The sequence below is a fragment of the Micromys minutus genome (assembly GCF_963924665.1).
Source record: "Micromys minutus genome assembly, chromosome: 16".
In the NCBI taxonomy this organism is placed as follows: domain Eukaryota; kingdom Metazoa; phylum Chordata; class Mammalia; order Rodentia; family Muridae; genus Micromys; species Micromys minutus.
Genome location: NC_137985.1, coordinates 38,994,566 through 39,021,543, shown reverse-complemented (window position 1 = coordinate 39,021,543; position 26,978 = coordinate 38,994,566). Strand labels below are relative to the sequence as shown.

Genomic DNA, 26,978 nt, shown 5'->3' with positions numbered 1-26,978 from the left:
ATATAGGTAATGTGTGTATAGAAAGTCTGTATTCAAATGTTCGTAATGAAAGTATGTATATAATGCAGAAACACCCCCCCCCCACCTTGCCGTTTTTTTGGAGAGATGCAGACTGTAGGGATATATGATATTTAATTTGGCCTTGAAACCACGATCCCTGCATAGGGCTGTCATATAACCAATCTGGGAAGCTGCTGTTGCTCTAAGGCCATCCTGCTTTGGTTTGGCCCAGCCTCTAGTCCATTTTTTATAAGGCTCATGTTTGCAGATTTGAAGTCTGGTGCTCACCTGTTGTGCATCCAGATGCCTGGCCTTGCAGGGGCTTCCAAAAGCCTTGGTGTTATTTTAGCCACTTTATTCCAATAGATAAAATGATACCAATTGAGGGGGAACAAATGTAACTCTGATAGCTTGATTCTTCATTGAACATTTTACTGTGTTAATGCTCATTATTTATACATTGATATCAGGTATACAGAATATTCTGTTTTATGTCAGTAAAATCCACAGTCCAAGAACAACAAAATCAGGTTCCATTTCTCCCACCATCTTCTATCTACTCTACTTTCTGGATAGAAAAGTACAATCCACAGACTTCCCCCTGGGCCAAGCCACCATCCCCTTGTTGCCACTGGTTTGGCCTCCACTAAGCATTGACACACCAGGCTTGCAAAGTGTTCACCCTTCCCTTTCCTCTGGTCTCCTAATCTAGCTATCCCCTCCATCCAAAGGTTAAGGCAGTTGGTTCACTATCCAGTGGTTTGGTGACCTTGGGCGAGCTCCAGACAGGCACTGGGGTGAGAGGTCTATGCAAAATTACTTGCAGAATAATCATGGGGTGTTGGACTTCATTTGTCAAGCAAGAAAGCTACGGAGGACACACTTCCTGTCTAGGGTACAGTGGAGATGTGAGATTCATAGGCCATGCTTTGTAGATTCCCATCTGGAGTGAGGTTTTCCACCCCCACTTGTTGAGTGCTTCTGGTTTTCATCTTTTCCAATCTTTATCTTTAGTCCTACAGGAAATGGCTTTAATTACCTACCTTTTCAGAATTAAACAAGTGTTAATTGAGAAAAAAAATTGCATCTGGGGGAAGGGCAACTCGGACAGTTGATGTTTTCCCATTTTGGGACTGGGAATGCTTATTGAATGTAGCAGTTTGTATTAGGATAGCAAAGACTTTCTCCTTTCTGAGCTAACTCAATTCTCTTGTTTTTTTCTTTGTTGCCTATGAGCTCATTGGATGAATTCTTTTCTCTTGCCTTATTTGTCCCGGTTGATTGATAAGCATGTTTAGGGAACTGGACTGCCCAGGGTTGCCTTGTCATCTTTATGAGGGAATGGAATGGCCTGAGTCCTCAACTTTTTAGAGGTCACTTGACCTCCTTTCTTTGGTTAATGAAGTACTTCTGTCTTCTTGTCTCCCGTTTGGTACTGCTTGAACAGAAAAAGGTGGCAAAATGGAAGTCTGCTCCCTTTGTTCTTTTCCTGTGGGTGATTCATTTTCCGTCTTGTAATCTTAAGATTGCGCTCTCCCCTCAATTGTGTTGCATCCAGCACTAGCTAAAGTAGTACCTATCAGAATCCCCTGAAAACTGTAAATTGAAAGTGAGCATAAAGAATGTTGTGTTTAGTTTAACATAGTGGCACAAGCTTGTAACCATGGAATTTGGGAGGTGGATACACAGGAGGGTCAGGAGTTCAAAGCTAGCCTGGGCTACATGAGACTATATCTCATCCTCCTGGCCCCTTCCCCTACACACATACACACACACACACACACACACACACACACACACGATTTCTGTCAAGAAGTGGTGGCATACACCTGTAATCCCAGTACTCAGGAGGCAAAAGCAGGAAGGTTGCTACAAGTTCAAGACCAGCTTGGTCTACATGAGATGCTATCTAAAAAAATGAAAGAAAGAAAGAAAGAAAGAAAGAAAGAAAGAAAGAAAGAAAGAAAGAAAGAAAGAAAGGAAAGAAGGAAAAGAAAGAAAAAAGAAAAAAATACCTTTCTTAAAAAAAACAAAAACAACTTAGAAGCCAAAAGAGTAGAGGAAGAATGAATCGGGGCCAAACTGTCTCTCAGACAAGCCCCAGGAAGGCAGCGTTTTGGAGAGTGGGCCCCTGCAGTTGGAGCCTTGTCACTGTGGCTCTAGCATTGCAGAGAAACAGTCAGAAAAACACTCAAGAGTCTGTCATGCCTGTTCCCATCACCTCTGCCCACTGGGCCTCAGTCCAAGCAGCCAATGGCAAAGCCCCACATGCAGTGTGGAGATAGGTCAGTCATTTTTCAGGAGACTTTGAAAATAGAGCTGTATAATACATATTTTTATAGGCAAGAAGCTGTTGTCAAGATTTTTTTTCTGTTTTACATATCAGAGTTCATAATTTTATGATACAAAGGAGTTGACCATCAAAAGAAAAATAAATGCAAATTTCCCCCTTTAAAAAAAAAAATAGAACACCAGTTACTAGGGTAAATGACAACTAGGTTGAGTTTTTTGCCCTGGAAAGAGATGGGAAAAAGCCAGTTTTTCCCAACATGGGTAGAAATTATAAAGCAGAATGTGGTGTTTTCATGGTAGTGATCCTGGAAGCTTATTTACACTGTAGTTCTGAGCTGGAAGCAGACAGTCTCCATCTTCCTGGCAGTCTGTGGGTGTGGGGTATTCCTACTCAGCCAGAGCAGCACCGGTGCAAGGACAATGAAGAGGACCCAGCTGAAAAACTGACGCAGGATTCGTATTTTATTGGTTTATGGCTTGTGGGCAGCTGGCTGGGGCCAGCAACTCCAGAGGCCCTGCTAGTGTCTCCTCCTCATCAGCTATTCCATGCTTGGCAGGTCCCCTACCCAAAAGCAGTGTAGAGCATACCAGGATAGGATGCAGTGGTTATCCCAGGAAAACTTAGCTCTTCCCGCTAACACTGGCTTCTTGTCTGTTGTGTTGGAACTGACAGGGAAGAGGTGAGTGTGGTTCCCACTACCTAGCCCAAGAACCAGCCTGGGTACCCATGTACTATTGGGAGGGGCAGCAGAGAGCGGGACAGAAAGAACACTCTATCAGGAAAGGAGAAGGAAGTAAGGAAGCCCTGAGGCTGCCATCCTTTCTCCAGGCAGCCTTGATACTGAAGGCAATGACATAGAACCAAAAGCCCCCTCTCTTACATTCTTTCTTTAATACTAGCCAATGTGTGATGTTTCCTTAGCCAGACAAATAGAGGGGCTATTGGAGAGGGCAAGAGAATAATGAACCTACTCAGTATTCCATAAAGATCTTACCATTTTGTACCACTGGAAAAAAAGAGATAAAATAAAAACAAAATCCAGGCAGAGGCAAATGTATCAGCCCTAACCCTGCTGAATGAATCTTGAGGGTTCTGCCTTTGTGGATCAGATAGGAGAACTCTCCTGTCTGTTCCTTTTAGCACCTTGGTTGGAGTGAACCTATGCTGGGAAGACAATCTCCAGCCCTACAGTATTCTGTTGTGCCATAGGGCACCTAAGATGTTGGGGTTGGGACATTTCAGTGCCACCTAGCATGTAGAAGAAGCAGGGAGAGACAGGTGGAATTAACAAGATAGAAGAAATTCATCTGTCCAGTGGGACTTTTCTCATGAGCACTGTTCCTTTAAGAGTGTTAAAAAGAGCTCTTTGACTAATAAGCCCTTTTCCCCATTTCATTTCAGTTCAGACTGCAACCCCAGACACATTGGGGAATGATACCTTAGTCCGGATGGGCTTCTGTCTTGGAGATGAGTCTAAACTTGGGACTAGAAAGTGATTACAGTTCTGCCTTTCCTAGCTTTGCTCCCATCTCCTTCCTGTCTCTGTCCTGTCTCTCCTCATCTTAACCGCCCCTAGAGGTGCAAACATTTGCATCATGTAGGTTCTGGCTTACCTCAAGACACAGTCTTTGTACCAGTGTAGGCTTGAGTCTGCAGTCCCTATCACTAAAGCAACTGGTAAGCTGCATTTTCTTCTGCTGACTTTGGCCAGCAGGGAAGTGAGCACAGCCCTTTCTCTGCCAGGGTACCACAGGGACACATGCCAGGCAGCCTGAGCGTGGCACCGGTACTTCCGGAAGGACGGAGAGAATACTTTGGGTTGGAGACTCTAAAGGATGATGGGCAGAGGGTCAGGGCTGAAGCTTCAAGCAGCAAAATTTCCAACTCAAGTTTGTGGTGCCTAAGGGTATTCCTGCCACCAGAATGCTCTCTTCCCTTTCCTGTTTCCTACAGGTGCAAGCCCTGTAATCCAGCTTGCCAGCTTTCTCTTTTCTGTCAAGGCAGAAGCATTTGGCAGGTTGGTAAAGGTCCTGAGGTGCTCTGGCCACAGGTACCATCCATATCTCCAACTCGTGACCAAAGGGAACCACCCAGATGTGGTCCAGGGGAATCTCCGTCATCTGCCCACTGGTCTCCTTATTTCAGCAGGGAGATGTCATCAGCAAAGTCATCATGCTGATGTCGTAGACAGCGTAGGCAGCGCCACTGACATACCATGAGGCAGAGTGGCAACATGAAGAGGGCGCAGATGGCAGCCATGACATAGGCTATGGTCATAAGCGTCGACTCATCTGTCTGTGGAATGTTGTAGCCACAGTCTTCCATGTCTGCTGTAACAAACGGACCTTCCACTGCCGCCGTCCTGAACTCGTCATGCACTGGAGAAAGGGTAGAGATGAACCGGTAGCTCTTATGTCATAGAGTAGGTTGGGTTATACAATTAAAAGAGCTTCCTGACAGGGACCCCTTGGAGTCACTTGGGTGAGGCTGTGCAGAGCCCATCTTTGACAGAGTGAGCAATGGGCAGGGAAGCTAGTACTGAGGGGGAATGTTCCCATTTTCAAATCCATTAGAAGTGATATCAAAGTCAACAGATCCAAGTTGACCAAAATCTAACGCCTTACACACATCAGACTTACCCATTCCCATGAAAATCCAACCACAGAGCCCTGGCCCTTTTACTGCAGAAGTATATTCAGCCTTACTCTTGGTAGCCAGCCTCCCTTGCAGCTAGTATTTCCAAGTGCCTGTGAAACTCTAGCTGCTATCAGTTTCCAAGAGTGTTTTCCCCATCAGGCATGTTCACCAGAGCACACCTGAACCCTAGCTTTCACACATGGTTGATTAGCCAGAGGCAGCTACTACCTCCCAAACACAGAGATCTGGATCTGAGCTGCTGACCCCACACCTTCCTCACCATGGCAAGCACTGACAGCGAAGCCAATTCGCTTTCGGGCTCGATCAAAAACAACATAGAAGCCTTCCATGATGACAGCTCCCATAACAGTGCCCGTGGATGACTGTGAGATGGCGAACTTGTAACAGTCGTCTTGGGACGTGGCCACATCTTCCACTGGCCGTAGGTATTGCTGGGGGGAAACAGTCACAGGGTGAGAGCATGTCTTATTCTGTCCTGCCTTTCTCTGCCTTTTAGTCACTTACACTTCGCTCTTCTGAGACCCCTTTACCACTACATATACATTTCATCTTTCAAGACGTAGCAAGCCATGTCTCTTTACAGACTGTCTGCTTCTTGGCACCCCACTGCTTCAGCTTGGGGACATACCTGAGGAAGAATGGTGATGCGGAAGGACTGATTGGTGACTTCACCCATGAGGTAAAGTGAAATAACTGGGAAAATATTCCAAGGGGTTGTGCCTGCTTGCCAGCACACCAGCTGTTCCCCTAGCCAGAAGCCATCCGGGAACTTCTCCGTCTGTTGACAAGAGAGAAATGTGAAGAATCGGCCTGTCCCACCATCTCTTCTCTTGTGTTCAGAATCCCAGTGACAGTTACCACTGCTTGCTTTTCCAGGAAATTTTCCAAAGTGGCAAAGGTAAACTGAAGTCTAGGGATCAGGAGAAGAAAGTGAGATACTGGGCTCATAAAGTTGTGCTAAGGTTACTGGGTATGGCAGCTCACACTGCCTATGGTCCCAGAATTTGGAAGACTGAGGCATGAAGTTGTCAAGTTCAAGGCTAACCTGGGCTACATTCATGACCCTGTCTCAAAAAAAAAAAAAAAAAGAAAAAGAAAAAGAAAAGAAAAGAAAAGAAAAAGAAAGAAAAAAAAAAACAGAAAAGGTATCGGCCAAGTCAACAGACCAGCAGTTTCTAAGTGCTCTGATGGGAAGGATCTGCATATGTCTAGTGCTTGCTGACTTCTGACACTGCTTCGCCCTTAGTCCACTGACCGAGGAGGCTGCCTTGATGGACTTGACTGCAGCTTCAAATACTTTCTTGGGCAGACGGAGGTTGGTGGTGCCGCTGTCGACGATGCTTTTATCGTAGTTGTACTGCGAAGGAGAGAGAGGGGAAGAGCTGGGAGGGGTGAAGCCGACAGCTCAGCTCCTACTGGGGTTGGCATCTTGGCTTTTCCAGTTTGTACATGTATGCACCTCCTTGGGCAAGTCGCTTAACCTCTGTGTACCTGTTTTCCTGTTCTAAATTGAAGATATTAACGATGCCTACCTCAAAGGTTTTCATAAGAATTAAACAAATCAAAAGGCTGAAAGCACTAAGTGGGTCCTGGCAGATCCCAGGCACTTGGTAAGTACTAACTCCATTACCTTGTGCGGGTAGGTGTTCTCCAAATCTAAAGCAGGATTGCCTCGTGTGGACTATTAAATTCTGGTACGTTCATGTCATTCTCGTACCATACATAATAACGTAGAGAAGGGTGGCTCAGCATAAAGCCTGGGCTTGAGCTCTGACTCCGCACGGTGGTGTATTCCTGAAGCACTTGAGTTGGAGAAAGGAGGACCGCAGTTCAAGATCATCTCTAGACATAGCAAGTCTGAGGCCAGTGTGGGCTACATGAGCCCCTGTCTCAAAAAAGCCTAAAAAGGGGGCCATTTAGATAGCAGATAATGGCACCTGCTACCAATGATGATCTGAGTTCAACCCCAGGGAGACCCACTAGTTGCTGAAAATTGTCCTCTAACCTCCATACACAAACTGTGGCATCAACCCTATTCTCACCCCAATAAATGTAAAAAAAAAAATCTAGGGAAAGAGACCCCAAATTCTGGCATTTGGGGTATGCCAAACATAGGGACTAACACTTTGTACATTGACTTTGACCTTCACAGTCTCTGAGAAAATTTGTGTAGTTTTACCTCTGCTTTGTAGATGAGGAGTCGGACACTGTGGCAGGGAGTGTGGAGGCCCTTAGTAACGGCAGGTCCATCCAACCGCTGCCTCAAAAAAGCCTTGCCCAGGGCCACGAGAGGTAGTAACTTGAGTCCAAAAAGGAACTCTTTGTGTTTTCATACTTAAACTCTATGGTCCAGGTTCTGACTGCTCTGCCCTTTACCTTAGGGACTGTTGTGTGATTGCTGAGTTTCTGCCTTGGCCCAGTTGTAACCTCAGCACAGGTCCTGTGCCTCCACCCTCTCTCCCCACCCTCACGAGAATCCCCTTCCATCTGATTACCTCCTTGCAGTCCATTTTCAGATCTTGACCATTGATTTCCACACGTACAATGATCACTTCATAATACCACTCCCGCCGGATGGGTGTGTACCAGAGACTGCCCGTGTACAGTGAGTGGTCAATACCACCAATGATCTAAAGGGAAAAAGACAGACACCTGTGTCCTAGCACAGGAGCAGGTGACCCACAACCAAACAATAAGATCAGCCATTTCTTGGGGTGCCAAGATTCTCCCTAATCTTCCATCATGCCCCATGCATGGTAATGTTTAGTTTCTTAAATGTGTTCAGGAGAAGAAACACATCAGGATTATTTGTATCAAAATCTATAGCCCTTGACAGAAAGTTACTTAAAGCTAAGATAGTACAATAAATGTGGAATGAACTGGTTCTGTGCTGCTTCCACACGTCTCTTCGCCTTCCCTTGTTACTGCCCTGACTAATAAACGGGCTTGAACTGAGTCTGCAGGCATGCGTTTGGAAAATGGAAGGAAGGCAGGCTGCCGATCTGAGGCCAGCCTGGTCTACGTGGTGAGTTCTGGGCCAGTCAGAGCTCCAGACACCAGCCAGCTCTTACATATCTGTTCTCAGACTTGGACAGTAATCTACAGGTCTGCTTTTCATTTTCTTTGAAATGTACCTAATTGTTTCTGATTCCTTCCGTGAATGATTCAACTCCTTTCAATAAAAGTGGTGAAGAAACGAGCAGGGAAGGAGGGGAAGTAAGGATTGGGACTATAAAGGGGTGATTGGTTCTGGCCATGACGGTGAGGGCACATGGCCCTCTGAGGGCCTACTCACCATGCTCCCGCCCACCGAGGCCAGTGCCTCCGTCTGGTTGAGGGGGAAGCCAGCGCCACAGAGTTGGAGGGAAAAGATGTTGGGAATGTGGGTCTGCTTCACCAGCGAGTCAAAAAAGGGCTCCAAGGAGTCGTCGGGCTACAACAGAAATACACAGGAATAAATCCTCATACAGGGGCCCCATCAGACAGAGATCGGCTTCCTGCCTGTACTCGGGGAAAGCCAAAGCTTGGGGATGTTCCTCAGGAAAGACCAAGGAGGTACTGAGATCTGGCTGAGCAAGGGTAAGAGATACTGCACTGCCAAAAGGCAAGTGCTCTGAGGCCACCTTCCATCTATCCCCACATGACTGATTTGTTTCAGATTTGGGGACAGCCTCCTCCTGTACCTATCATGGCTGTCCCCCTTCCTATATTGTGTGCATGTGTGTGTGTGTGTCTGTGTGTCTGTGTCTGTGTACACACACACACACATTTGGAAACCAAAGGGCAACCTTGGATATTGTTCTGGAAAATCTGTGTACCTTTAAGAATATTTCCTGTGTGTGCGCACTGGCCCATGCAACATGAGCGTGACGGTAAGAGGCCTGTGCAGGAATCAGTCTGCTCCTTCCATAACAGGGCTCTTGGGCTTCGGAAAGGGTTCTTAACCCACAAGCCATCTCTTCAGCCCCAACTTGATTTGTTTTTAAACTTTGTTTTTATGCTGGGCAGTAGTGGCACACGCCTTTAATGCCAGAACCTAGGAGGCAGAGGCAGGTGGATCTCTGAATTCAAGGTCAGCCTGGTCTACAGAGTGGATTCCAGGACAGCCAGGAGTACACAGAGAAACCCTGTCTCAGGGAAAAAAGATTTTGTTTTAAGAGTACGGGTGTTTTGCCTGCCTCTGTGCCTGTGCACCATTCATGTGCTTGGTGCCTCCAGAGACCAGAAGAAGGCACTGGATCCCCTGGAAGTTGTGACCTGACATATGGGTGCTAGGAATCAAACCCGGGCCCCTTGAAGAGCTGTAAGTGCTTTTAACTGCCGAGTTATCTCTCTAGCTGCATCCTACCTCAGTTTCTAAGGCAGGGTTTCTCATTGGCTGGGAACTTGTCTAGTAAGCTAGGCTTAATGGCCAGGAAGCTCCAGGATTTACTTGGTCCCGCCTTCCCAGAGCTGGAAGTTTAAGTATGTAGCACCACACCCAGCAGTTTTGAAAATGTTAGTTTTGAGGATTAAACTCACTGCTGGGTAGGCACTACACTCACTGAGCTATGTCTCCAGCCCCGTGTTTACCCTTTCAGTCCATCCTCCCCCCTTCTCTCTCCTGACTCCTTCCTTGTGTAGCATGCAGTGAGCAACATGCAGGCAACAGGCTTGGTTCTCTCACCCTGGCGATCTCAGCATAGGCCAGCCCTAGGATGCCTTCCCAGTTGGAACCGTTGATGAAGAACTTGTCCGATTCAGTGATGGCAGCAATGTTGGCACGAACAGTGACGTTGGGGCCGTGAGGGATGCTCACCAGGTCGGTGCCCAGTTCCCCCTCCCACTTGCCCTGGGTGTAGGGCACATACACACCCTTGCGGAGGTCTCGGTATGTGCTGGACCTATAAAAAGGAAGCAAAGCTATAACAATAGATGTGTGTCGTCAAATAGATTCCCAAATGTGCTCCTTGTGGCATTCTAGAATCTGCTCAGCTGAACAGCCCTAGCCTTCACCCAGAACAGAATATCATCCCTGCAGATAGATTAGCTATAGCCGGGGCTTGCTCTCCTGTCCCCATAGTTTATAGTATTAGACCTGAAGCTCAGGCTAAAGAACAAGATGGGCTTTGTACATTGTGTCTGTGGTTGCTGCAAAGACAGCTATTGGACATCTCCTCCCCCACCCCAGTTCCATCATGCTCCCAGAGAAAAGAAGCCATTGACTTCCTTGCTGCCTTGGGGCCCAGTGGTACCAACCGAGTAGTGGAGAAATAACTAGGCAGGGTGAGCAGAAGCCATGGAACAAATATCCTGGCAGAGCAGATAGGCGTTGGAATCCACAAGAGGAATCACACTCACTGCTGTGGAACATCCTCACCTTTATCATGTAACTGCCCAGTCTGGACAGCGATGGCACTGTGTGAAGTCTTATAATGGACACCCTTGCTCTGATCTTACCCACATTCCTTCCCAACTGTGTTCTTAGGGGAAAAGGGAACAGGGCGCTGGTTTGTACTTTCCTACAAGTCCAAGGTTAGGATGGAGACATGCCGAAAGCACTAGCTGTCTCCTTACCACATCCTCCTGCTTTTAGAAACAGTCTTTCGCAACACCCCTCACCATCTCCTACATCAAAGCCCATTCTAGCCCACTTCCCACCACCAAGCTGAACCCAGCTGGCGCCATGGACATTGTTACCAGGAGACAATTCCTGGGGGGGAGGTCACGAAAGACTTTCCCTCTTACCTTCTGGCCTTTTAAAACTGAAGAATAAGTTTTTTATTGTATGTGGAATACATGCACACATGAGCAGGCAGAGGACAGTCGCTCTTCATTTTAGGTTTTGAGACAGGGTCTCTCACTAAGCCTGAACTTTCAGCTACGCTGGCCAGAAAGCTAGACCTGCCTGTCTCAGCCTGCCAGTGCTGGGGTTACAGGCTTGCAAGCCATGGCAGGCTTTAGAACTTGAACTCAGTCCTCTTGCTTTCACAGTGAGTTCTTAGTCACTGAGCCATCTCCCCAGCTCCCGTTTTTGTTTTGTTTTTTGGCTCTGAGAGTTGCTGTGTACCTACACTGGTCTCCACAGTCCTCCAAATGCCAGGGTTGCCGGTATACAACATCATGCCCAGCTTCTCTTTGCTTAAATCATGTGTAACTACTCAGAGCAGCCCCCAGGCGAGAACACGGTGAAAGGCACTAACCACTAACCTGTTCAGCCTTCTAAACTGTAGCCACAGCAATGGCTTGGCCCTACTACCTGTCCATAATGAGATGATTCCCATTCTGCTCTGGGAGCCTTGGGGCAGACGCACTTCACGTCCGCCCCTCAACCCACCCTTTCCCACACGATGATTTTCTTCCTGGCCCCAGCTGCCTCCCTTTGCTTCCCCACTCCCTAGTAAAAAGAAAGGCTCTTGTTCTCGGACCCTCTCCCACCCCTCCCCAGGACTTACAGCTGCCTCTGGTAGTAGCGATGCAGGAAAGGGTGTGGGGCAGCCCCCACTGCAAAGTTACTACTGCCCGTGTCCACCAGGATGTTGAGCTGTCAGAGAAAAGGGAGAGAAAAGACATTGCAGACAGACAGCTCCAGACCCACCTGTGGTCCGACTGGACCTGTCCATGGAATACAAGCAGCCAAGCTGACAGCCCTGGAGCCAAGGCCACAGACAGACTCTGAGGGTCCTCCTGAGACTCAGAGACTGCACTTGTGTCTGTCTGTGTCATGCCAGTGTTCCCTGTCACCAGATCTCTCTGCCACCAAGAGGCCTCTACTGTAGCTGATCCACTCCATCTGGCACTGACAAGGAAAGATGTGTGGGGTGGGGTGGGGGCACATTGGTACCCAAGTACTCCATGCCCCATAATGTGGCTTCTCTGAGTTACTTGAGCTTATGTGTGCCATCATCAGAAAGAGCGGGGATCCAGGAGTCCCAGGGCTCAGGGTGTGCAGATAGCTGTGTCGTGCGTGTTCCTTGCTGTGCAGCCCTCTCCTAGCATCTCTGTGAACATGTTCCCTGCTCTACTGCTTGTAACTGGCTCCTCATACTGAAATGAATAGTATTCTTTTCCTTTTGAAAGAGAATAGGACCATTCTCCTTGAATTGTAAAAACCAAAGAGAACATTCAAACTCACGAAAAACCCAGATAAACTCTGTATCTGCATTTGCTTTCGGTTACCTGTGTTCATCATTGAATTTAGAAGTTGCTTAACTAATGAGGTTTTTTAAAAATTGACAGCCTCTTCTGTTTGGTAGCCCACCTTGGTAAGGGTTGTTCAGGGTTTTGGTTGTTGTTTTTAAATTGCTTTCAAATTTGGAGATGCTTTGTAGATCAAACTAGTGAAGACACTGACCCCAAACGAACTTGCAACAAAAAGAAAAAAGGCTAGTGGGCAACCTTTTGATATTACAGAGCCAAAACCCCTGCCCACAAATCACGCTAATGTATGCATCCCATGAAGTTTCTGCATGTGCAGACCACCCCTTATTTCAGCTTTCCTTACCTGCAGTCACTTTCCACTGTGACTTGTCTAAGCTTCCATCATGGTGACACATGCCTAAAGCAACTTAAGAGGAAAGTGTAAAAACTTATTTTGGGTTTCTGGTTTCTTCCTCCTCCTCTTTCTTGTCTTTTTTTTTTTTTTTTTTTTTTTTTTTTTTTTTTTTTTTTTTTTAAGGTGGCGTTTTCTGTTAGTGGGGGCTGGAGAGATGGCTCAGCAGTTAAGAACACTGACTGCTCTCCCAGAGGTCCTGAGTTCAAATCCCAGCAACCACATGGTGGCTCACAACCATCTGTAATGAGATCTGATGCTCTCTTCTGGTGTGTCTGAAGACAGCTACAGTGTATTAACAAATAAAATAAATCTTAAAAAAAAAAAAAACCAAAACTGAGAGTGACTTTGACCCTTTATTCTACTCCTACCTACACACATGCCACTGTGTGCCACCCTGTGACTGCCCCTTCCTCCCCACCTCAGATGTTTCAGTCTATGGTCACTGGGCCATATTGCTTTGGTATGTATCAATAGAGTACGTCGTGTGACAAAGGAGACCCGTCATAGCAGCCAAGAAGCAAAGGAAGAGGAATTCTAATATCGCCTAGAGTGGACTCCCAGTTACCTGACTTCCTCCCACTAGCACCACACTAAAAACACACAGTCCTTTGTGGTACAGTTTAGATCCAAGGTGTAGCAGCCCTGTTTCTTTACCACACAAACATCCTTCAACCTTATCTTCTCCAGAAGCAAATTTTAGTCTGAGGGTTCCTTATCTTCCCATGTAGCCACCTCACACATGAATTAGCTTTGTAAACTAGTCACTGCCGTGAAACAGTACATAGCAGGCCAGGTACAGTCAGGCTCTGGTGGCCTGACCCAGCCAGCCCTCAGCCACACCAGACCATTATGTTTCTGCTGTATTGGAAGAGTAGGGAAAAGGTAGGACCCTGTCCTCAGGAAAACCCAGCACTCGGTCTTGGAATCTCTTTGTCCTCCAAAGCCCTTACTTCAGCTTTTCCAATGGTCTCAGGGCCTTCCCTTTCTTTCTTGGTGAAGTCAGCAAAGCTCTGACCTAGTCACCTTGAGAAGGTCACCACGCTCCTGGGCTCATTTTGTTCTGTCTGCCAGGACCTTCCCCAGTTCCTCCAGGCTCAGCAATGCCTATGGGCCATGCTGGCTGCTTCCAGTGCCCGCTTAGGTTTTCTGATCACCCCAATGACTCTACACTGGTGGCCAACCCTTAGACCCTGCCTCAGACTTCCTCTCCAGCTCCCATTCCTGGCTGGGTTCCCGTTTTTTTCTCCCTGCCCCCTTCTCCCCAACCTCTACTGTCTCTCTCCCTGGTTTCTGGGCAGCCACCAGTTAACAGTGGCTGTGCTTTTAGAAAAATCAATAGATCTGAGAGGCTCCACATGTCATATTTCAACCAGCTGGGTTAATGGTTAAAAGGCTTCACACCCCCAACCCCGTACCAAGCAGGACCCCTTTCTATACCTTTAGGACTTAGCTCCTAGCACCAGAAATGGGTCCCTTCCTGACACAGTCCCTGTAACCTGTTCATGGGAGGGAGTATTTGAGATCTGTGTAAAGGTTTGAGCAGATTGACAACTTCTTTACACTAGACTGAATCCTCTGTCCAGGGACCCCGTTGTCCAAGGCCTTTTCCTGTTTCCCCTCTCTTCAGGCTTCTCCCTTCTCTACCACAAGGTACTGACCCTCGTTTGCCTTCCAGTCCCAGCCTTACTCTTTCATCTGAGGAAGGTCTCTCTGAGACAAACAGGGCTGAGTCCAAGAAAGAACAGCCTTCCTCACTCCTATACCCCTTCCCCCACCCCAGTCTGCCCTATTCCAGGGCCCCAGACTCCTATTGCTCTTGCCTCTCCCTCTCCACAACAAAACAGGAAAACATTGAGACACCCTCCTCAGCAATGTCTGGCTGTTCCTCCTATGCCTGTGGCCCTGCTGCTGAGAAGTGATTGCAGGGGCTGTCTTTCAACATTTCTAACTGAGCCCCCTGGGCAGCTCTTGGCAGCCTCTGCCTTTCAGCTTGTGCAGGCCTGAGGCAGGAGCTGAGCCACCCAGTACTCTCATTGCCAAACAAGGCAGTTAGTGGGAGAAATAGTTGCAGAAGCCTCCTATCTCCTGGGCCCAGAGCCCACTCCAGTCTCCCTCAGCATATTACTCTAACCTTCGTGGGCCTGAGGCTGCCCAACCACTCGTCCTTCCTCCTGGCTCCCGACCCAGCTTTTATCTGGACCGAGGAGACAATTCCCTCCTTGCTCCTCTGCCAGGCACCCATTCTAGACCTGATCCCCTTTCCCTCAGGCTAATTCAACCATCATGCCACGTGGGCTCCCGCTCCTCCAGCCCAGCACCACCACCGAATTCTTCCCACTGGCCTTTACAAATGCTGAGTTTCTTCATTAAAAACAACACAAACCCTCCTGATTCTCACACCCGCCTCCAGCTACCCTCTCTTCACAAGCTGAGCTCTCAGCCGAGCTGTCTTCCTTTCCTCACCTCCCACTCTTTCTCAAGCCATCCTAAAACTGGCTTTGCCTCCATCCCGCCACTATCAGACAGCCCTTACTACAGTTCCTGATGACTTCACAGGGACAAAAGCATGAGAGATCTTTCACATCACTCCTATGTCCTCTCAGGTCCTCCTCCCTCCCCCTCACAGACTCACACCCCTAGCTTGGCTTTGCCTTCTTTCCCAGAACACTTTCCCATAGGCACCTCCAAGTAGGGATGCCCAAAGCCAACTTCTACCTGGTCCTTTTCAGTATTCTCTGTATTAGTAAGTGGTGGCACTACCCAGTATGTTTTGTAAGGCAACAAGCTCAAAGACTCTTTAATCGCCTTCTTCATATCTGTCCCCAGTGTTCCCTTGTGCTGTCCAGTCACCATCCTTTAAAGGATGCTTGTGTTTCTATTCCTTCCCATCTCCTCTACGCAACACCCTTGGCCCAGTTAGCATCATGTTACCCTGGGATATCACAGGGCTTCTCAACCTCAGCTGTCACACACACCTCACACATGATACGACAGATCATATAAATATTATATGTGTGCACGTAGTATGTCTACTATGTACGTACAGGAGGATAAGGAGGTCAGAATAGGTTGTCACCTCCCCTGGAACTGGAGTTGACAGATGGTTGTAAGCCATGTGGTGCTTGGAACTGAACCTTCTCTGCAAGAGCAGCATTGCACTCTTAACCTAGTGACCTATCTGTGCAGCCCGCCCCCCAATCTCAACCGTCTTGACATGTCTGCCTTTGACTTTGATGTCGATTACCTTTAAGACTTTTGGCTTGCACACTTCCTTCAGGGTATTTCCAACCCACCCTGCTTGCATGCTCAGCCTCAGGCAAGTCTCCAAACCCCACCACACATCACTTGCTCCTGCCTGCCCTGGGTCCTTCCCACAGAGTGGCACTGGCCACAGGCTCTGCCTGGCCCCTCCTCTTCTTGGTTCTGTGTCTTACTTCATCTTTAAGCCTCAGCATGAATTTTCTCCCTGGGAAGGAAGACCAGGGTCCATTGCCTTAACTGCAACTAACTATATGCCACCTTACCATGCACCTCTCTGACTCTCAACCTTCCCTGTGTCTAAGTACTTTAAATCCTCAATGTGGCCTTAGTTTGGTATCCTAGTGCCTAACAATAGGTGTTTCTTGAAAAACTGGTTTTTCAAGTTTTTGTTTTTTTTTTTTTAAATAGGTGTTTTTTGAAAACCAGTGAGGAAGAAAGTCCCTCGGAGGTTAGTTTTATGATCTGTCTTCCTTTCTTTCCCCAGTTTTCCTTGTCTTGACAGGAGAGGCTAGGTTCGGACTAACTGTACTGTCCCCTTGTCCTCTGGCCTAGGGAGAACTAGAAGTCCCATGCCCAGGAGATTTAACTTGGGGTCAGGACTAGGTCAGTGCCAATCACTTAACAAACAAATGTGTTCCTTGGGGCCTCTGAGAGAAGGCAGCTTCTAGGGAAGGGCTAACAAGCCCCACTGGGAGAGGCACACCTGCCCAGGTTCACTCTGCTGTGTTCAGCAATTGATCTTGGCAGAGGCAGTGTGAGGCTGGCAAATTTAAGGTGGGCTCTGGGTTCCCTCAATCCTACAGGGCTAACCCCCACAGACAGGGCTAGCTCAGGATCTTTCAGATGAAAGCAGGGAGCCTTCCAGAGCCTCTATCCCCTGGCCTGGAGAGATGGTGTGCTTTTTTACTATTGAACAATACTAGATTATTAAGAATCTCCAATGTAGGCTAGTGGTTAATTAGGGGTAGGGCGCTTGCCTAGTATGCACAAGGGCCCAGGTTCTGCCCCCAGTACAGCACAAGAATGAAACAAACCTCCCCTGCCCCACAAACTTTCCTTGCAGCTTATCCCAGGCTCAGCAGCTTTTGCAAGCCTCTAGGGCAGAGATTCTGTGTCCAAGTCTTCCAAAGAAGATAAGTTTTCTCATGTGTGCACCTCCGACCTGGGGCTTAAGCAAGAACAAGCCTTTGGTGTAAAGCTGAGATGGGGGAGGCTTTCTTCCATTCTGAAGAGAAAGAAACAGACCCAGAGAGGGTGAGCAACGTGATCATCTTACAAACAAGCCACAAAGCCAATGCCAGCCTCCACCGGGCTCTGACTAGCCCTTAAGTATGGCCTTTTATCTTCTTGACCTTATGTTCTGTCCCATCTGGAGAGGAAGTATGTGGTAGATGGGTACCCAGATGATTCACGAGCCTTGTGTGATTCTCTCCACAGTGACTCTGGGCTTGGCCAGTGGGACATCGGCAAAGGCAAGGAGGGGCTAGTGAGGTGGCACTCACGTACCACTGAGCTCCACCAGTGAGCCCAAGTCTTGCCTCAAGGATGTTGTGCAGCCACAAACCTAGCAAGTTGGGACAGTTCGGCCTCTAGCAGACTTGCCAGCTGTCTTTAGCCACATGAATAAGTTCAGGCAGGAGAACCTCAAGCCAACCCACAGAATCCTGAAAAATGACTTGTATTTTAAGTCACAGTAATTTGGAGGGTTCTTGCCCAGTGTTAGGCAACTTACCCAAATGAAACCCTGTGACCCTTGACATTGGGAGCTACTGGCTAACTACCGGTCACTCCCAAGGAGCTTCTCTTGCCGCTCTCCACTTCCTCGGTGTGGTTCTTGTGACGTGGCTAAGGAGCATGATGGCCCTGCCTGGGTGGATACGCAGCTCCTTTCCTTAGCTGGCATGTTTCCCTGCTGTATGCCCAACACACGCTCAACTTGCAAGTCCTGGTCAAATATCCTGCTTCAAAAGGGTCTGGTAAGATGTAGCTCCTCTTCCTGCAGGTCCTCAGCATCACCTGGTTTCTCTGGCTACCACTCCTCAAACCTCAGTCACTGAGTCATGCCTGCCTATCCTACTGACTAGGAGCTCTTAGGATGGAGTATCTACCGTTATCAACCACGGCAGGTGCTCTCACCTTTGTTCCTTTCTCCCTCCCTCCCTCCCTCCCTTCCTCTCTCTCTGAATTCACACTGTAGCGATCAGGCTGATCTTGAACTCACAGAGATCCACCTACCTCTGCCTCCCAAGTGCTGGGATTAAAGGTATGCACCACCACCTCCTGGCTTTATTTTTTGAGACAGGGTCTTCTTCTGTAGAAAGGACAAACTTAGAACAGAATGGCCTCGGACTTATGGCAATCCTCCTGCCTCTACCCATAAGTGCTAGAATACAGGCATGTACCACCACACCTGGCTGACATACACTGACAGTGGCTCTTGTTTCCTGCGGCTGGTTCCCTGTGACTCTGTAGATGACAAGTACTATTCTCAAACTCAGGGCCTTAGCAGATCACTAAGTGTCCAGAACAAATGCGGTCCACCATGCCCATGCACATAACCTGAATCTTCTTGGACCCTGTGGTTCTTGGGGCAGCCGTGGTTGCTCCAGGCCTGCTTGGTCCCAGCCCTTGCTAAATGAGACTCATCAGATCTCTTCAATAGATGCCATGTCCCAACCTGAGAGAAGGGCACAAGGAGCCTAGAGTTAGCAGCCAGAGATGGAGTAAGGCCAACAGCTCTCTCCTTCCTTGGGCTGTCCTGCCACTGTGTCCTGTTCAGCTCCCTCCCACTTTGAACAAGCACAGCTGATCCTAGGCCCACGGACTTTTCTCTAGCTACATCCTCTGCTTTCTTTGTTCGCCAGGCAGAAGCCGGTGCCTGAAGACAAACTTCACTCACCACAACTCAGGCCAGATTTTTAAGGGCTCTTAAAGGGGCTGGGTCACCCCAAACCAAACGTATCCAGTGCACCCTGCTGTCTTTGGCCAGGGTATTCCATTTCCTCCAGCCTCCAGGCCAGTTCTTCTGACATCTATCAGCAGGGCGACAGAGTCAAAAAAAAAAAAAACCACGTCTATTGACAGGATGGCTTTTGAACTTCACTCCTGGTGCTGGAGGTAGGACCAAGGCCCCTTAGGTGCTAACTACGTACTTTACAGGAGCTACAGACCCAACCTTCTTGCTGGTTGCTTCCTTTGTCCCTTTCGTTCTCTGTCGAACCCACCTGGAAAATACTTCCCCAGAGCAGCGATTAGCTACATGCTTGTCACTGGCATCAGCTCAGTTTCCCGCTGGTCCTTGAGTCATGCTCACCCACTGGGGAAAGCTAGGTTCACCTTCACTGTTCCGTGGCAAAGTCTTCACAGGCCCTGATGAGGAATTAATGCTGGGGACATTGATCCTGAGGGGAGACTCCAGCAGGAAACAGTCATCCTGGCCACAGTGGGGTTACAGTGAGCAACAGAGACGCCATCCGCCGGGTGACAGAATACACCTGTAGTCTGTCTGGGAGAACAGCCTAGGAGCCTCTACTCCCTGGGTCAGAATGATCTTGAGACTAATGATTCAGCATCCTTCCTCAGGACACCCAACTCACTCTCCTGAGAAGCAGAGGACATGGTGGACCAACATCAGTGAGCGCTTTCCACTCTCTGGGGCTCTCCTTCCAGGAGAACCTCTCTCTGAGACCAGGAAAACAGCTTTTGCTCAGTCACCCCATTGAGATGGATTACAGCAGAGAGAAAGAGACTCTCATGGGGCTTCCCTGAGAGATCTCTTCTTGGATTTCTCAATTAGAATTTTCTGCTTTGCCTTTTACTAGACTTGGCTAGAAATGCTCAGTCAGAGGACAGTGTGCTCAACATTCTCCTCCCCAAAAGAATCTTTCTTTAGCTGGGAAGGCAGGGAAGTGTTTGAAACAGTAGGAAAGGCCGGTGCCACCTGTAGCCCAGACCGAAAAGGCCTCCATTTCTGATGGCTTTCTTCCTTCCCTGTCTCCACCTAATATTCTTCCTCCATCCTCCTCCTCATTTCTTTTCATTCTCTCTCAAAGAACAAGATCATTTACTGACTCTGCGGTGATTACCAAGTCTATCAGCTGAGTCCTATCTCCCACCAGTTTCCAGATGCCTGTGCCACAGCTGTTGCCAGGTCCACCCATAAGGAAGGTTCACCATAAGGATGGTTCCTTTCCAAGTCAATTAACCTTTCAAGGTGATAACATGGAAACTAACTCAATGCTAGCACTTTGGAGCGAAAGACACGGACTTGAATTTCAGCTGTGTTCATCCTTCCATCCCAGGTTTTCTTACCACCAGAATGAGCACTGCTAATGCCTTAGGCCATATCATTAAGCCAGAAAAGTAACTGTGGAAGCCAAGCACAGGGGCCCACCTGTAATCAATCCCAGGAGGCCAAGGTAAGAGGATTACTGCAAATTCCAGGTCAGTTTGGCAGTATAGTGAGTTCTAGGATAGCCTAGGCTACAAGTTCTAGGATACTCCTGTCTTACCAGATCCCCTGGTCAAAACAAACAAACAAACAAAAAGAAAAAAAAAGTGTGTGTGTGTGAATGTGTAAGGTACTTGGTAACTCATACTAGGTTTTAAAAGCTTTCCTTCCTATTCCCACACCTCCAAGACAGGGTTTCTCTGTGTAGCTCTGGTTATCCTAGAACTCACTCTGTAGAACTGGCTTGCTCAGATCCCCTACTTCTGCTTCCCAAGTGCTAGGATCCCAAGTGCTAGCACCGCTAGCTTACCCCTTTGCTGTTCAACCGTACAAAGCTGAGAGGTTAGGGAGAAGGAACCAACACCTTCCCTTGCCCTTTCTCTCACTCCCTAACTCACAGGGACAGAGCAGGGCTGGCTGAACTGAACTGTGGCTGCCAGCATCCTGAGACCTTCTCTCCTTTCCCCCCTCACCGCCACCTCCCTTGTCAGGCCCTGTCTAACAGATGCTTGTCTCGCACACTACCCTATCCAAGCCCTCCTCCACACCAAAGTTGTTTTCCTGAAGCCAAATTTAGACACCAGCACCCCTCTTTCATAGGCTTGTGAGGTCTGCCAGCTGCTTCCATGAACAAGGCCCCAATTCGGAGAAGCCCCGCAGCATCCTTACAACTTTTAGCTTCTCACTATAGCTCGCGCACCTCTTCCCATGCAGCAGAGCAGCAAGCCTATGTCCCATCAGAAGTAGCTACCTTTGCTCTGTGCCATCTCCTGGACTCATCCTTCTTGGACATCACTGATGTTTATACATCCGTGTTTCATACCAAATTGTAAGCACCCCAAAGGCTGGGACTGTTTCTTTTGTGCACACAACAGTTGCTCAATAAGTCTCCAGTTTCCTTCCTGACAAATGACTCTTCAGTGTTGGGTCAGCGATGCTCCACCCTATCCCAATAAGAAACAGCTTTTCCTTCTAAGTGAAAATGAGGCAGGATAGGAAACGGGAAATTAAGGGTTCATGCATGTGACCTCAGCACCAAGGAGCCAGGAGAGCATGCACAGTACCTTTGGGGACCACCAGGGGTGCTAGCAGGTACAGTACTATTAAACTGTATTCCTAGCCCACCCGGACCGACCTTTCTTTCTTAAGACAGGGTCTTGTTGAATTATGCAAACTCCCCAAACTCACTTTGTAGTCCAGGTAAATCTTGAACTTGTGACCCTGCTGCCTTAGCCTCTTGAGCAGCTGAGACAACAGACCAGAGTCAACAGACCCGAGTCACCAGACCCAGTTAACAGCTCTATTTAGACATTCTGTGGCTCACTTATTCATTCACTCACCAGATGTCTGAGCCGGAAATTATCATACATATTAGAGTATAAAATTTTGGGCTGGTGAGGTGGCTCAGTGGGTGGAGGTACTTGCAGCCACACCTGCCGAGCTATCTGAGTTCAGGCCCTGGAGCCCACATAGTAGAAGGGGAGAAGTGCTGTCCTCCACATTGTCTTCTAACCTCCACATGCAGGTTGTGGTGTATGCACACACATATACTAAATAATAAATAAATAAATAAGTAAGTAAGTAAATAAATAAATAAATAAATAAATGGCGAAAAAAGCACATAAACACAAAGTTTTGTGGTCCTGGGGAAGGAACCTAGGGCCATGTGCTTGCTAGGCTAATGTGCAACCACTGGGTTACATCCCTAGTCCCAAGAGCTTGAAGCTTGATGAAGGAAACAAAAATAGTCACAGCACACTGCACAACGGTAGGGGAGAGATCACAGCGGAGGGATGCTCTCAACAGACTATTCAAGACAGCGGCATTGTAGGAGAACAAAGAGGAAGGTAGGTAGGGTCTCAGCTTACTTCACATACCACGTGACTAAGTGTTTAACTTTCAGAGCCTTTCTTCTTCTGAAAGTTGTGGATAATGTAGAGTGCACATGCATGTGTGTGTGTGTGTGTGTGTGTGTGTGTGTGTGAGTGTGTGTTTGTGTTTGTGTGTGTGTGTATGTGTGTACATATATATACATGATTGCAGAAAGGAAGAACAAATAAAGAACAAGATAAGCCGGGCTTGTTGTCACACAGCCTTAATTCTAGCACTAGGGGAGGCAGAGGCAGGCGGATCTTTTTGGAGTTCAAGGCTAGCATTGTCCATAAGGTAAATTCAGGTCAGCCAGGGCTACATAGTTGGGTCCTGCCTCAAACCAAGCGAAAGCAACAGAACAATCAAAGAAGCTGGGCGTGAGGGCATTCGCTTCTAATCCCGCTACTCTAAAGGCTTTGGCAGGAAGCTCATGAACTGTGTCTAGCTAGCCAAGGCTACACAGCGTGGGGTGGGGGTGGGGGTGGGGGTGGGGGATACAACAAAACAAATAAACCAGGACAAACTAAAATATGCACACTGAGTTAAAATAAAAACCGCTGTATAAACCAGACAGGGCCCTCCTGCCCTCTATCCTGTTCCACCAATAGTCCATTTCAACTTACAGCATGTCAGAATCACCAAGTTACCTCTGGTGCCTTCTCCTCCACCCTCCACATGATGTCACCGGCCTGACCTTCCTTGCGTCCCGGCCTCCTTCAGCACCTTGCACCTAACTGGCAGGTGAGCCGCCTGCCTCCACTCTCCCTAAAATTCAGACATCTGTTTGCTCGCTTCATATCACTCTCCAGTACAAATGATCTCAATCTTCCCCCTCAGAGCCAAAGTCCAAACCATATAGGCTGACATTTAAGGCCCTCTGACATTTGGGCTCCGTTTTATTTACCTAAATTGATCTGGTCTCAGCGTAAACCTGTAATATCAACTGGCTTGGCTTTCTCTTGTCTCCTGAACAAACACTCATAAGCTCAAACACACAACTCATTCCCGTCTTTCGTTTCTCACATTCTGTGGGCCAGAGTGGGGAGCAAGTGAGAAGCAGTTCCAGCGTGTTGGGAGAAGTGTCTGGTCCTGGCTGGGATGCCCATGTTCCTTTCCATCCTCCAGGAACACACTCAACACACACCTTCTCCATCAAGACCCTTGAGCCAACTCTATCTTCAGCATCATTCTTTGTATTCATATACTGGTGCCTCTCATCCTTACGACACGCAGACACTGCCTCCCGGGCTCTAGGGGTGGACTCATGAGAATTTACATGTTTAACGGGTTCTAAAGACAGTCCACAGACCATCACTTTTTATCAAAGGAGTACTTATATTTTACTTCCTCGTAAAAGCCTTTAGTGCAGAGGTGAGCCTTCCATCTCTCTCTGGGCAGATTAGACCTCCAAGCATGGGAAGTACCCCTCCAAAGTCCGGATTTCCTCAAACTCTGCCTGCTGTCCCCGCCCTCATTTCATGCTTCTGATAGCCCCATCAGGTAAGACGAATGCTCATCCTCCTCACAGGCTGCTGAGGAGAGGAACAAAAGAGCCACATAGCAGAGACTAGCTGGAATAGGGTCTGGATCAGAGCCATGTGCAATCACAGAGTGCCTCTACTTGGGATTCCCAGGGCTGGTGTGTGACCTCCAGCCCTGCTCTAGCTTCTACTCTCTGCCAAGGGCTGGGCTGGAGCACCTACATTGCATCTCAGGGGACCAGGGAAGTATGGCAACTGGTCCTCCAGTTCTAAATGTATTCAACACGGTTCAGATTGTATGCTTCATTGACTAGTACAGAACAGGTAGAAGCTGCTGGGCCAGTTAAGGAAAAGGAGGTAATATTTATCGGAGCTCAATTAACCCAGAGATTTCTTCTAAGCACCCCCCACATAGTTTCACTTAACCCTCACAATTAATTATCTTGCAAAGAAGGTCTCATTTCCCATGTCTTAAAAGGCAATAGCCAACGAGAGTTATATAAGTTGCCAAAGGCCACACAGCTGGGAAAAGGGAAGGCTAGGAGTGCTAGGCAGACCCCAGATTTCTGGCCTGTCTGACCCTAAAGTCCTTGCTGGCTGTATCACCGATCTGTGCAATTGCACAGCCTGTCACCAGAGTCCCAGGTCTCCACATGTCCCCTTCCCTGACATCTTGCCTTCTGTTGGCTTGGACTGAACTCCAGCTCCGGCTTAGCTCCCCTACTCAGATTCCAGACGACTTCTGGGAAGTTGTGGTGTATAGCAGAGAGGAAGGGTGAGTGGGGGAGACCAGGGCTTCAGAGCTCCCAAAGCAAACTTGAGGGGCACAGGCCCAGCAAGTAACAGGAAAGGAGGGGTTTGTGGTTTTCCCATATCCAACTACCCGAGTAAAAGGAAGTGTGACTGACCTCCCTGACCCCAAAACACTCACACCTGTCCACAGCCTCTGTGGACACAGACTGGAGCCATGAGGGTAGCTCCCAGAGACACACAGGATCAGATTCAAGGTGACACCCAGAAGCCTATGCAGAATCGCATTGCTATCAGTACCCAGGCTTGCCCACAGAGGAGGCAGATGCACTCAGAGGTCAGCCAGCCACCCCACATGGACCGTAGCTGACTCAAGCCCACACTCCCAGTCACCACAGGTAGATGACACAACCTCCACCAGCCACCTTAGGTACCTTGGCAATTATTGGAAAAGATGAGAAAAGACAGAAAAAAGTACCTTCCCCATGGTTGTGTGCCCCTCTGCCTCAGAACCCTTGCAAGAGGGTTCTGGCTCCCTTAGAGCCAGACTCAGACTCAAGACTCATTTCTCAGACTCAGTTCAGCTCCCTTCTGGCCCCGTTCTGAGGCATGGGTGGAGGAGGGGCTAGAGTGTAGAGCGTGGGGGCAGGGATAAGTGAGGAGGAAGGGATTCAAGCCAGAGTCTCTTGGGACTTGGAGGGCTACATGGATATTAGGAGGACTCTCACTTTGTTGGCTTATGACAGCTCAGACTTGGTAAGGAGCTGATTTACCCAACTGGTGCCAGGATTCTTGGGTTCTTAAGAAGAAGAATGTGGGGATCATTGATTCCCCAGACCAGACCAGGGAGAGCTGGGAGATAGAATATGAGAGACTCCGGTGACTGACACCTGTTACAGGGTCCCTGTGCCTGGTCCTTCCCCAGGGTCAGGCACCACCATTGAAGTGATGGGTGGGGGGATGGAGCAGTAGGAGTGAGAGGAAGGTAGTCCTAGGATTTGGATGTCAGTGAAGGGGGTGGGGGGCTACTCCCAACTGGATCCTGGAGGAATAGGAGGGGGCCGGCCTGCTGCACCTACTAAACAAGCCATCTTAGCAGGGCAGCCTTCTTCATCCCTACCCTGTCACCCCTCTCCCATGCATGAAGGAGGGTTGCTAAATCTGACCACCTTACCGTCTGTGGGGGGCTGCCCACGGTCATCTCCACATAATAGCCCTGGCCGGACTTTCCCCTCAGGTTGTCCACCATCTCCACAAAGCTGCCTCTCCGGCCAGGCTCCTCAGGTTCCTCGTCGGTCTCCCGCGGCAGCCTCAGGCCCAGGGGTGGCCCTGCCAGGCCGCTGCGAAGGGGCAGCCGGATGCCGAGATGAGTTCCCTGGGCAGGCAGCATTCCCGAGCCCACCCATAGCAGAAGCCAGCGCAGCGCTGGGGCCATGGTGAGCCCGGGCCTTGTGGCTCCGGTTAGCGACCGTCCCTCTTGCCTGCCCCTAAGTCTGGGTGGTGGTGGCGGCTTCTCTTAGGAGAGCGGCCTCGGGGGCATCAGGACTGCAGAGTCTGCAGGGCCCTCGCTCAGTTCCCGGTCCAGTTGGCGGAGAGTGGGCAGGAGAAATCCGTAGCGCACGAGAGAAGAGGACGATGGCGATCCCGGGGACCCGGCTACATCTGGACGGTGACCGCCAGCCTCAGCGGGTGGATCGGGCCCCTTGTGGGGCTGGGAGGGGCGGGCATGGCTATCCGAGCCCGTAGTTTTCGGGGTCTTCCAGGCGGGCTTTGCAGCGTGGGGACCAAGAGGGACTCCCAGCTCCTGCGGCTGCGTCGGCTGCTCAGGCCACCATAATCCAGCTCCCGGCTCCCAGCACCTAGGCAGGCTGGGGAGGCGGAAAGGCTTGTGGCGGTGGCTGTCAAAGCCAAAGGATTTTTGCTTTTCCCTGGGATCTCTGGGAAGTGTAGTCTTCCCATGGCAGGCAGCCCAGCTTCCGGGGCTGAAAGGGGTCTGGGATGCCCTCTGCCGAGATGGAGTTCACTCTGCAGGACCCTGGCAGGAAAGCATTTTCTTAGCTCTGGCAGAGCAAGAAGGAACCAATATTACACACCTCTCATCTGCTAGTCCTTATTTGTTTGTTTGTTTGTTTGTTTGTTTATTTGATACAGGGTCCTGCCAACATATGGTGCAGTCTAGGCTAGTTTCAACTTTGATGCAGTCCTCCTGCCTCAGCTTCCTGAATTAGCATTGATTGACACCCCCATCCCTGTGTGCACCCTGTCATGCCAGCCACTTTGCCTTGCACAGCGGCAGAAAAAGATGCACAGATCCCAAAAGAAATTAACCAGGGAGAACTGTGATTCTTGTCAGTGTGGTGTTAATAATTTAGGGGTATACCTAAATGTTGAGGCACATGCCTTTAATCCCCAGCACTGGGGAGGCAGTAGCAGGAGAATCTCTGTAAACTGGAGAGCAGTTTGGTCTACGTGGGTAGTTCCAGGACAACCAAGACTACTTAGAGACACCCTGCCTCAAAAAAGAAACAAACGAAGGGGGAGGGGAATCTAGAAGGTGACATTTAATCCAAACCTTAAAATGGGAAGTATTCTCAGGAGCAGAGACTGGAGGTGTAAGATTAAAGGGATGAGAGTATGTCAGTCAACAAACCGCTCACCAGGGCGACCTGCCACCTTTTC

General features: G+C 48.9%; 1 protein-coding gene across 1 annotated transcript; it reads right to left on the bottom strand.

The window, feature by feature from the left end:
- Window positions 1-7: 7 nt before the first annotated feature.
- On the bottom strand, window positions 8-26,169 carry BACE1 (beta-secretase 1). Its single transcript, XM_080930280.1, has 9 exons — window positions 25,474-26,169; window positions 11,386-11,474; window positions 9,618-9,834; window positions 8,247-8,384; window positions 7,447-7,581; window positions 6,207-6,308; window positions 5,580-5,729; window positions 5,211-5,382; window positions 8-4,671 (listed from the first exon to the last, which is right to left on the bottom strand). The coding sequence occupies exons 1-9, from the start codon at window positions 25,732-25,734 to the stop codon at window positions 4,430-4,432; spliced, it is 1,506 nt and encodes a 501-aa protein (XP_080786406.1). The 5' UTR covers window positions 25,735-26,169; the 3' UTR covers window positions 8-4,429.
- Window positions 26,170-26,978: the final 809 nt, after the last annotated feature.